This window comes from Narcine bancroftii, chromosome 12 (genome assembly GCF_036971445.1).
Source record: "Narcine bancroftii isolate sNarBan1 chromosome 12, sNarBan1.hap1, whole genome shotgun sequence".
In the NCBI taxonomy this organism is placed as follows: domain Eukaryota; kingdom Metazoa; phylum Chordata; class Chondrichthyes; order Torpediniformes; family Narcinidae; genus Narcine; species Narcine bancroftii.
Genome location: NC_091480.1, coordinates 17,098,626 through 17,110,977, shown reverse-complemented (window position 1 = coordinate 17,110,977; position 12,352 = coordinate 17,098,626). Strand labels below are relative to the sequence as shown.

The window sequence follows — 12,352 nt, the reverse complement described above, 5'->3', positions numbered from 1 at the left end:
CCAAAAGAACAGTGCCACCCAAAAAAATGGGTACCTTCAAGAGAGAAAAAAAGTCTCCACCAAGAAAACAAACAGTACCATAACAGTTGTGATATCCCCCTCTTTTGTTGATTTCTTCCATTCTTCCAATTTGAAATGTTTGAAGATGTTCACATATGGACGCTGCCACACAGACTCTAAAATAAAACAAGCATAACTCAACAAAGTACATATAACTTTAGATGTATTTATTTGCTAATGTAATTCATTTAAACATTGAGCAAAAAAGTTAAACCAAATGTTTAATAATTGCCCGAAAGGGAAGCTCAAAGCCAGACTTATAAATTGGATTGGTAGAGAATTGGTCGTAACTGTTGAATGCCAAATGCTTGAGAAAGTGGAAATGATAACCACTTTCATGCTGGTGAACATACATCCAAGTTATTGTGGGGTTTGGAGCCATTAATGCACCAATAGAGGAAGTAAATGTTTGGAGTGACTGCAGACTGCTTCATTGAGATGACAAAAAGATGGGAAGTATTTCATGTTTAGTATATTTATATTGCAGTATTTGCATGCTTATATCATGCAGGAATAATATGCCATTTTCTGTTGCAGTATTTGGGTACACGTGGTGCTTCCAAGTACAAAATGCTCATTGAATAGAAATTGATCTTGCCTTCATGACAATAGTAACACAAATGAAATGCGGAGTCAGACGGAGTAAAACTTTGCCCGTTTAGTCATGTGGTACCTAACGCTTCCACCAACGTTGTCTCCGCTCCATCCTCAACATCCATTGGAGCGCTTACATCCCTAACGTCGAAGTACTCGAGATGGCAGAGGTCGACAGCATTGAGTCCACGCTGCTGAAGATCCAGCTGCGCTGGATGGGTCACGTCTCCAGAATGGAGGACCATCGCCTTCCCAAGATCTTGTTATATGGCGAGCTCTCCACTGGCCACCGTGACAGAGGTGCACCAAAGAAAAGGTACAAGGACTGCCTAAAGAAATCTCTTGGTGCCTGCCACATTGACCACCGCCAGTGGGCTGATAACGCCTCAAACCGTGCATCTTGGCGCCTCACAGTTTGGCAGGCAGCAACCTCCTTTGAAGAAGACCGCAGAGCCCACCTCACTGACAAAAGGCAAAGGAGGAAAAACCCAACACCCAACCCCAACCAACCAATTTTCCCCTGCAACCGCTGCAACCGTGTCTGCCTGTCCCGCATCAGACTTGTCAGCCACAAACGAGCCTGCAGCTGACGTGGACTTTTTACCCCCTCCATAAATCTTCGTCCGCGAAGCCAAGCCAAAGAAGAAGACAGCTACAAAACATGGAGGATTCTCTTCATGTGTGGATACTTTATGTTCATTAGGCTCTGAGGGGATTTCTTCTGCAATTGATGCTGTGCATGGATCTTTTCCTCTTTGAGATGCGTCTCTTGACTCCAATGCCGAGAACATTCCACTATTCTTCCCAGATATCAGATTACCTGCATGGGAGGCAGAACGAGCTACAAGTCCCGGCTTCTTGCTATAAATAGACCCTTCCATTGATAAGACATTAAGACTCAATAAGTGCTGAATGTGAAATAATAGCTTAAAAATTCAGTTTTCTTCCAGGCCAGACCCCACAACTATATTAAATATAACCTGTATAAGGAAATGTAATCATTAAATGTAACCATTCGTTGCTTGGAGATCAAGATTACCAACACTTGCCGACTCTTCTTTGACACCTTCACCATTAAGGTAAATTTGTCCATTTCTTCCTGTTTAAGTTACTGTAAATTATTTTCTTTTTCCTTTATTTTATAATGACCTGGCAGTTTCTGGAGGCTGCCTCCTTCCTTCTCTATATCATGTGACATCCCTACAACTGCACTTCCTGAGAAGAAAGAAGTGGGCAAGGCTACCGGCACCATTATGTCAACCTTCTACAGGAGCTCTAACAAGAGTGTCCTGGCCAGCTACATCACAGTGTGGTATGATTACTGCAGAGAAATAGATTGGAGGTCAATTTAAAGAACCACAAAAGTGGATAAATGTCTTCCCCCTAACCCCCCCACCCTTGACGTAATCTACCGGGATCGTTGTCTGAAGAGGACGCACAAAATCATTGAGAACACCTTCCACCCTGCGCATAGCATCTTTCAGCTGCTCCCATCAGTAAATAAATATAGGAGTATCAGAGCCAGCACCACCAAGCTGAGGAATAGCTTCTTCTCACGGGCAGTGAGAATGGTGAATGACCAAAGGAACATCTCACACTATCGGAGATTTCCATATTCATTAAATACTATTTATTTATTTATTTGTATAGATGAATACTTGTCCTGTATATGTATTGTTTGTCTGTATGTGTTGAAGACCAGAGAACGCTGTTTCGTCAGGTTGTACTTGTACAATCAGATGACAATAAACTTGACTTGATTATGCTACTATTTCTCCAAGTTAGACACCAATTAAATCAATTCTCCCAATCAGTCAAGAATGGAGGGTATTATCAACACAAATACTTGTATATCGATTAAGTGTCACTGACGTACCTGGAAATAAATTCCTAGCCAAACATTCTTCCTGGTGTCAGATACAGAACTTAAAAGAAATATAGAACAGATAATAAAACTAAAATTGGTGACTTTAAAATCACATACATTTCTAAATCAAACAAATTGGCAGATCTCAATTAAGGAACAGAGCAATGGATGCAATTGCCTTCAGTATCTCGAGATACGACCACAAAAAAAGGTTCCCAATTCTAATTAACTTTGTTGACGGCAGAAAAATAAAACAGAATTAGGAGACTATGAAGTCCTTCATAAGTAAACTTGTCATACTGCAAATGAATAGAGTATACAGTACACCTTTTGTTCTCACAATATGCCCAATACTCAGCAATGCTCCCATAAACTGATTTTACCACAGAGATTCTTACGCAACTAATTCAGGCAGAAATGTTCCATGTGCAGAAGATGCACAAGAATAAAAGTACATAATTTATGTTGCATACTAAATATTATGGAATGTATAAATTCTAATTTTGTGACACTCTATATCCTACAAGACATGATTAACTTCCAAAATTAAGCACGATAAAATTTTCTTAAATAGGCTGTATACACCATTTATTTTCTCACCTATCTTTGGCTTATCCATGTTGGGTCAAGTATCAATTGATAAATACCCTTATTCCTTTGGTCATTGAAGATCAATCCCATTAAACGTGGTCATCAAATTACATTCCAGAGAAACTTTCAAAGAAAATATCATCTGGAAAAAAAAGGTTTGAGCAAACTGCAATTGAACCAAATATAATCCAAGCATTACAGTCCAATAATCTACTCAGTCAAAAAAAAGGAAAATGTTGGAAACAATTAGTTCTGCAGCCCCAGTAGGTAGAACATACTAATTTGCAAACTAGGAGCAGGAATTATCCTCCAAAATATATTCCACTATTTAGTGCAATTATGACTGATCTAACCTTAGATTTATATTCCTGTAACTTTTTCCTGCCTAACTTATCAAGTACAGGCATACCCTGTTCTAAGAATCCTTGCTTTATGTTAGTTTTCACCTATTTCCAAATCTGGCCAGAGGAAATGTTTACTCCCACAGAAGACAATAGAAACAAGATAGAAGAGGAGGAAAGGGCAACAAAGAAACAACAGATGGTCAACCCAGAGGAAGAAGAAGAGGAAGAGTATGGTGAAATAGAAGAAGAAAAGATAGGCAAGGTAAAGGATATACTTGCTCTTATTAAAGGATACATGGAGTCATTTAAAGAATGGCAAACACAGGAATTTAAGGATTTAAGAAAAAGAATAAACAACACAGAGGAGAAAATAATTAAAATGGAGATGACCTTAACAGAAATGGGAAAAAAAATGGACAAGATGGAAGAGCGGGCAGTAGCAGCAGAAATGGAGGTAGAAGACTTAAAAAAGAAATTGGAGAAATCTAATAAAAAAACTAAAGAGACACAAGAACTACTAGCTCAAAAAATAGATACAATGGAAAACCATAACTGAAGAAATAACATAAAGATAGTGGGCCTTAAGGAAGATGAAGAAGGCAAGAATATGAGGGAGTTTATAAAAGAGTGGATCCCTAAGACCCTAGGATGTCCAGAACTACAGCATGAAATGGAAATAGAAAGGGCACATAGAGTATTGGCCTCTAAACCACAACCACAACAAAAACCAAGATCTATTGTAGTAAAATTCCTAAGATATACTACAAGAGAAAAGGTACTGGAGAAGACAATGGAAAAAGTAAGAGAGGGCAACAAACCACTGGAGTATAAAGGGCAAAAAATCTTCATTTATCCAGATATAAGTTTTGAACTCCTAAAGAAGAGAAAAGAGTTCAATACAGCAAAGGCGATTTTATGGAAGAAAGGGTATAAATTTATACTAAAGCATCCAGCGGTATTGAAAATATTTATTCCAGGACAACAAAACAGACTATTCTCGGATCCAGAAGAAGCACGAAAATTTGCAGAACAATTACAAAAATAGACTGAGGGAGGAAGACGGGTAATGAGAGTTAAAATGATCACGACTGATATGTATGTGGGTAAAGAAAAAAATAGACTGAGGGATGAAGACGGGTAATGAGAGTAAAAATGATCACAATTGATATGTATGCAGGTAAAGAGGTATAAGAGTGAATAGAGACAATGAGCATACATGAATGTATCTGTACTTAGAGGAAAATATAGATAGTATAGACAAGAATTAATAAGGGAAGGTAATGGAATAGAGAGAATAAGGAGGGAATTAAAAGAGGGACCTTTGTGACATATGAAAAGTGAAATCTTTTCTGGGGGAGGCGGGGTGGGGGGAAATAGCGGTCACTGCAAAATCAGTTGACGCTTGCGAGTGGATTCGCAAATCCAAATGGAGAGGGGAGATGTGGTTGTCCGACAAGGGATAAAGGACAACTCAGGAGGTGAAGGGGAGATTGGGGATAAATAAGATAGAAATAGGAGAATAAGGAAAATGTTAGATGTTGTAGGAATGTTGTCTTATAAAGAGTTGAAAATAAGAAAACAGAAATGGAAAAGGAGGAAAGGTAATGATGGAAAAACGGAAAGAGAAGATAAACAAAATATAAAAGGGCTACGCTGAACTATATGTCTTTAAATATTAATGGAATACATAACCAAATTAAAAGGAAGAAACTACCAAATTTAAATGAATAAATGTATTCCATTAGAAAAAATAACATATTGGTTAAGAAATAATATTGAAATATTCGAACAAGTATAGGAGCCTTACATTAAATACAATAGCGAAAACCTACCGGGGACAAACATTACCTAAGTTGATGGAAGGAGAAGGAAAGAAAAGAATGGACTCAGTAGAATTTCTGGTGTAATTTTGTTGAATGACAACATTGTCTGACTGGCTTAATGCAACCTAGATTGTATACCTAAAATGGATGAGAGAGGGGGGGGTGGGGGGGGTGGTTTGGGAGGAAAGGGGGGGGGGGGGAGAAAAAGTCACTGTATATGTGTGAAAAGAAATAGTGTATATCATGGCTAATGTGATTTATGGTGTGAAAAATAAAAAAATTTATAAAAAAAAAAATACACCATCTGTATCATTAGCCTTTTTTTTTAATTTTCATGGACATTTTAGTCACTGGCAAGGCCAACATTTATAACCCATCTTTAATCCCTTGAGAAAGTGGCAAGACTGACTTTTTCGAACATATGCAGTCCACAGGATGAAAATGCTTTCAAATTGGAAAGGGAGTTTCAGAATTCTAACTGAGAGACAATTAAAAAATTATATTCTAAACTGATTATAGGTGGCACATTTTCCCACTAATTATGATCTAAAAAAGATGGCAGTGCCATCAGAGCGGCTACAATGCCAGGCCTGCCACAGGTGTGGACCCGTGGAGACATAGTGCTCTTGCACAGGGTTCTACTACAAAGACCAACTACTGACAGCTCTGTACAGGCTTTAAACAGCCTGTTAAAGGAGCCAACAGTGGTTTATTTTAAAATCTTGTGACCGTGGGGACTGAGCCCAAAATGATGGCACCTGTGTCTGGCAGCAGCCTCGAAGGGTTGCAGACTCCAGAAAAGCAGAGGAATGGCGCAGGGCAGAAGAAAACAAGGCATCTCCAGCAGTTCGTAGCCTGGTGTGAGTCCTCTGACCACGATCACCAGCAGCCCGCAACCTGCATGGGTTCCTCGCCTCGAGTCACCAACAACCTGCTGCCTGTGTGTTCTTCAGCCACAGAGCCTTTCGCTGGTCCGCTGCCATCCCATTAAGATGTTCTCTGCTTCTCCATCTTAAAAAGGAAGTGATCTTACAAACAGCAGCATTCATGAACCTAGGCTACTGGTTCTGTAATAGCTTTATGCTAATCACCACACTAACTGTATCTATGTACGTTTCCTCCTGGTTCTCTGGTTTTCTCCCACATTCCAAAGACATACAGGTTAGCAGGTTAATTGGTCACATGGGTGTATTTGGGCAGCATGTGCACGGGCTCATGATCTGAAGGGTCAGTTACCATGTTGTATCTCTAACTTTTGGAATTTATTTGTTCTTCTTGTTTAAAAAAAGTGGTTTGTCCCTTTTGCATCGTCTTAATATTGGTGTTAGATTTTTATTGGAATAGGAGGGCAATTTTCAAGCACATATTTAACATAATTGGATTGAAAGGGTGTTCAGGTATCATCAAGGTGCAAATCAAACCCCCCACCATTAAGAATGCTGAGATTCATGGATTCACTTCCAATTAGTTGTTCACCATTACTCATGACTGACACAAATGCAGGTCTTAATCAGATTTATTGATTATGCAATTGCTCAGTTATCTTTGGAATGCTAATTCTCCAGTTTAACGTCTTTTGTTTTGTGCTTATTTGCAGCTTTCAAATTCTCTTTTCTGCATTTCTTATTTTCTATCTTGTTTTTTTTTGGAGGGGCACCCTCTGTTTTTCAAAAGCTCCCCTTCTAAAACGTGTTTAAGTTGTACACTTTGCCAAGGGAAAATCTCATGTCAATTATAATGCAAGTTCTACAATGTGATCAGCGCCTTGCAATGATAGCTGCCCCCCTCCCTCCTCTCTCCCCTCCCCACCCCGTTCCCTCCTCTCCTCTCTCCCTCCCCTCCCGACCCCTTCCCTCATCTCCTCTCTCCCTCCCCAACCCCTTCCCTCCTCTCTCCCTCCCCAACCCCTTCCCTCCTCTCTCCCTCCCCCTCCCCTCCTCTCTCCCTCCCCACCCCCTCCCCTCCTCTCTCCCTCCCCTCCCGACCCCTTCCCTCCTCTCTCCCTCCCCACCCCCTCCCCTCCTCTCTCCCTCCCCACCCCCTTCCCTCCTCTCTCCCTTCCCACCCCCTTCCCTCCTCTCTCCCTTCCCACCCCCTTCCCTCCTCTCTCCCTCCCCACCCCCTTCCCTCCCCTCCCCTCCCCACCCCTCCCCTCCCCACCCCTTCCCTCCCCACCCCTCCTCCTTCTTTGAGGAGCGAACCTCGAATCGAGTACGACTGTCCTTTTCCATCCCTCCGTTTGCTTCCTTACCGTCTCTCTCTCCCTCTTGCCCCCAACGCCGGTCCATAACCTCGCCAAGTGCCTAGAGACGACCACACGAACCGAGCCCGCTCCTCCTGCCGCGCACGATTTTGGCTCGCGGCGATCCGCGGTTCACTGCGTGGCGCCGTTGCGTCATCACGTCGTCCCGCCGCCGTTCGGTGCAAGAACTCGCCAGGAAAGTTTCTGCGGTCCTGGATTCCTTCTGAGAAACTCTCCGCGCGTGTTCGCGGATGAAATAACTGCTGGTTTGCAGCACCCAAGCGCTGAACAACCAAGGAGAGAGAGAGAAACAAACCCTTCCTTCCTGTTGCCAGCAACGCTGCTGACTTGCTCAGTGTTTCCAAGAGCGGACAGATTTAAAAAAAACATATGCAATCCTCTGCAGGGAAGCAAAACCTGAAAATGGAATTAAATCGAAAATTAACAACGCCATGAGTAGATTGTGACACAAAAGTCCAGGCTGAACAACTCTGAATGTTGTTGTCCTGGCTCGTATGACACCGGCGTGTTTTTCAGAGCGTCCGCAAACTTTAGTCTTACTCCTCCAACTTGGTAGGAAAGAGATTGACAAGTAAAAGGGAGGGTAACTCACTCCTTGAGCATGCTGCATCTGATTAAGTCCACCGGCACTGATTTTAAAGTGCGATCACAGTGGTAGACAAAACTCACAAGATTGCGTTAGCTTCATGCGTTTGATATTGTGTTGCTCAATGTTCTGACCGTTTCGAACTCATTTATCGTGTTGGACAACATTTTGAAGTCAGATTGAAAGAACAGCTGTTTTTATTTAACTCTAGCCTCGTTATTGATTGTTCTCGACTGCATTTTGCTTGGTAGATATTTTGTCGACTTCAACGTTTTTTTTGTGGAATTAGTTCAAATGCTAACTCTTGGGAGGATTTCAGCTGCTGTCCGGAAATTCAATGGATTGCCAACTTTTCTCATGGTCAGAGAAACCCAAGAGACTGTGATTTTGAGTCGGAATGGGAATTCGCGACCAGAAAGTGTCCACAGAGAGAAATGGTCCGTTTGCTGTTTCTGGTCGCGACTCTTGAGATTAAAGTAGGGAAGGAAGATAACAAGCATTCTTCAAAAGAGGCGGTTCCACTTTAGTATTTGTCGAGATATTTAAAGACTCGGGGCTCAGTACGTCGTTTATGCATCTTTGCTGCATGACCTGCTGAGTCTCTCCAGCAAACTTTCTTGTGGAATCATACGTTAGAAAGAAAATCGTTTTGTTGTTGGTGAAACTTTTTTGCTGGAGACTGCGGTGCAACACGATTGGTGGGGAGTGGCCGATGACGTCACGGGGCGGTGCAGATATTCACCAAGAGCATGTTAAAATAAAAGCAACGCCGGGCTCAAGGTCGTTTTTATGACAAGCGTGTATGAACCCAACACTACATTACAACTATTCTAGTATTTTGCTGAATATAATAGTCACATATTCAGAAACGTGATGAATTCCAAATAATATTGATGGACCAAACAAGGATATGGAACAAAATGACAATAACCTCTACAAGATCATCATAAATAGCAGAGACTTGGGTAAAAAAGTTCAAAATTCATTTAATTCGGTTTTTATACCTTAACACAATCATTCATTTTTGTGTTTGTCTTGGCAAGGCATGCTTTACATTAACTAGAGTTACAACTTTAAAGGTAATTAGGACATTGCATTACTCCGAATTCAGCACGATTTGATTGTAAAAACAATCTGAAAGAGTTCAACACATTCAGAATGAAGAGTTTCCAAAGCCAAGTGTCTGCTGCAGTTGACGAATCTCATCGAGAAGCTGTTGGTCTCCAAGATTTAACTACAGAAAACAGAATATATTACGTTTTTTTTTCAGTGGGCTATCCATTTTCTGCCCAAAACTCTAGCCTTAACTTGTTATTCCTTATTTGAACTGGTAATAATCCAAATTGCTCATATTAAAAACTGATGCAGCAATTAAGTCAACCCCTCAATTCCCCTAATCTTTTCCCAATTGGAGATGGAATTACTGCATTTGCAGGCAATATTTGGAAACAGTATAAACTCTAATAAAATATAAGTGAGAGTCTGCCACTATTTCACATTGCATTTTGGATCTTTTGTCATTTTGTGTTAAGGCAAAAATCTTTAAAACCAAATGTTCACTTTTCTTTCAAACATCATAAATTTGCCATTCCAAGATATGAATGAGTGAACACTGGTGAAACAGAGTTGTACAGCAGAAAAAGCAAGCCCTTCAACCCAACCATGTTTATCTCTACTGATCCCATTTGCCTGCATCAACTTCATATCTGCCTGTGCCTTGCTCATTCATACCAGTCCAGGTGAAGAAATGGTGCTGTGGCAGTTGCCATAATGACAGCACTGTAACTGGTGCAGATTCAGGAAGAGCAGGAAGCAGAGATGCAGTCTTTAAATGTGGTCTTACTGCTCACTCTCCTGCCTGATGGCCATGTACAGGCTTTATTCCCTGTAGAATGGGGCTTTTGGCAGTTTTTACATCAAAGATCCACAGATATCAGCATATAAAATGTGGTTGCACCTACATATTAGCGATCCAGACCTCAAGAATGTGGGCTCTGAGGAACTAGCAGAACAGCCTAGGGCATCAGGCCTACTAAGAATTGGCCTGGGAGAGGACCCACAGAGTAAAAAAACTTCAGCAGCAGACCAGCTTGGGATCAGACATCAAAGGCCTCAAACCAGGCCAAGGGCTGCTAGCAACTGGCAGGGGAATCAAGAATTGGGTCTGAGGGTAGATGAGGGTCAAACCAGAGGACACGGGTTAAGAGAGAAAGGGGAAAAGATTAGGGGGAATATGAAAGGGAACTTCTTCACACAGAGTGGTGGGAGTGTGGAACAAGCTGTCAGTTGAAATAGTGAACGTGGGCTCAATTTTAACATTTAAGAAGAATTTGGGCAGGTTCATGGATGGGAAAGGTATGGAGGGCTATGGACTAGATGGGATGAGGCAGAAAAATGGTTTGCCACAGACCAGAAGGGCCAAAGGGGTCTGTCTCTGCACTGTAATGTTTTAAGGTTCTATGACATCATATACAATACAATCCTGAGATTATTTTTTCCTTACGGTAGTGTAAATTCCAGGGGCAGACGAACCAATATTTTGAATAATTGTGACATGATATCTCAATTCTGATGCTCAAAGTCTTGGCCACATGCCTTCTTCATTACTCTGTTGACTGTGTTACCACTTTTAAGGAACCATGTACTTGTATCAACAGAACTCTTGGTTTTATAAATACTGCCCCAGGTCCTCTCCAGTTTAACTTCCCAAAATGCTTCACTGCATTAGTCGGTGTTAAATTCATTCTGCCATTCCATTGCCCTCTTTGCTCATTGATTATATCCTGTTGAAACCACAGACAACCTGATGTACTACTATACCCCAGTTTCTGTCTTTCACAAACCTGCTGATCATGCCTTTCGATCCATGATGTTGTGCCCAGCCTTTGTAAACCTCTATGACCAATACAGATGAGGGGATTCATTTATGACCAAGCCCATTTCCTATAACTCCACACATGGAATACCAATCACACTAATTGTGTTTTAGAGAAAGCAAGATGAATTTCTGTCCTAAAGTCGCCTTCAGAACAATATGTAACAAATGGATAAATCAAAGCAAGTTCAAAGTTGAAACTAACCTTTAATGCATATTTATAAGTCTGCTCTGCTTCCAATTTTCTCCCTGTCTGCAATAAAGAAAAATGAATTAGATAAATGAAATCTTGCTCAGATATAGCATGTTAAACTGCAAGTGTATATTTCCAATGCCTTATTTCCAAATGAATTGTAGCACAACATAAAATACAGAATAACTTATCTGAAAAAGAACAAATTACTTTTATGATTTTATATTAGAGTTTGTGATTCAAATTAAAATTTGCCATCAAAGTAAATTGAAGATCATCAGTGAAATATACTGAAACCAAAATGTATTCATATTTGAATTTTCTTAAAAAGCTCATTACTCTATCAAAAGGTCATAGGTACCATTTAGGGGATCAACTGCACTTCCATTATTTGGAGAGACTTAAAGCCTGTTGGATTTTTATTTCTATTAACTTCAATGGAAGATAACACTTCTCACTGAGGAATTATCATTATTTAACTTCATTTGTTTGCTGAATGTTTTTATTTTGCATATCAAAGAAGAATAAAACATTCAATAAATGGTGTTTCTTTCGTGAACAACCTATTTCACCTGAACTTTAGAAAAAGAAACAGATAAAAATAACAAATTAACAAAGGCTGTGATTTTCTGTGCAAAAGCATAGTTTCTCCATTTTCTAAAGTTGCAGGACTCACCTGTAACTTTTATTATTAAGTGATAGTTTTTGTCAAAGTCTGGCTGATGTGGGGTTTTATTCACACACTGCCAAAATAATGGTACTCAATGTTCACAAATTCACTGACTGTCAAGAAAGGTAATGATGTAAACTTCCCTGGCTCAGGTGTTCACGTGAAATAATATTTATTTTATAATGAATTTCATATCTATAATTCCTTACTAGCCCCCAGTGAGTAATCACAACAATTAATTTGCAGAGAGCAAAGTCTACGTTGAAATAAATGGTGACCTATTGGTTTGTATGGCAATACAGTACTGTATTACATAAAGGAAAAACACTAGGTAACAACTTGGGAGATCTCCATCCTCTGCTTTAAATGATGTGGAGTTACAGTATTAATATACTACTTAATTCCAAAATCTTGGCTTACACTGCTCAGAAAATAGGCTCCCTTAAAATTGCAACAAATTCCCACCACAACAGAGTGGTGTCAATC

General features: G+C 40.3%; 2 protein-coding genes across 10 annotated transcripts in view; both read right to left on the bottom strand.

The window, feature by feature from the left end:
• wdr90 (WD repeat domain 90) overlaps positions 1-7,724 on the bottom strand; it is a 70,800-nt gene extending 63,076 nt beyond the window's left edge. The window contains exons 1-3 of one of the 2 annotated variants that reach the window (XM_069905378.1): positions 7,531-7,639; positions 3,122-3,254; positions 79-176 (exon numbers count right to left, since the gene is read on the bottom strand). In XM_069905378.1, coding sequence (XP_069761479.1) covers positions 79-176; positions 3,122-3,140 — 117 coding nt within the window. In that variant the 5' untranslated portion in view covers positions 3,141-3,254; positions 7,531-7,639. Of the gene's footprint in view, positions 1-78; positions 177-3,121; positions 3,255-7,530 lie in introns of both variants that reach the window. The other variant, XM_069905377.1, reaches the window with a different exon arrangement.
• A 1,370-nt stretch (positions 7,725-9,094) lies between these two features.
• The window catches only part of cfap70 (cilia and flagella associated protein 70), a 53,513-nt gene continuing 50,255 nt past the window's right edge, over positions 9,095-12,352 (bottom strand). For 7 of the 8 annotated variants that reach the window (XM_069905396.1, XM_069905394.1, XM_069905392.1 and 4 more), the window contains 2 exons: positions 11,209-11,256; positions 9,095-9,362 (listed from right to left, as the gene is read on the bottom strand). In XM_069905396.1, coding sequence (XP_069761497.1) covers positions 9,282-9,362; positions 11,209-11,256 — 129 coding nt within the window. In that variant the 3' untranslated portion in view covers positions 9,095-9,281. The remainder of the gene's footprint in view (positions 9,363-11,208; positions 11,257-12,352) is intronic. The other variant, XR_011347151.1, reaches the window with a different exon arrangement.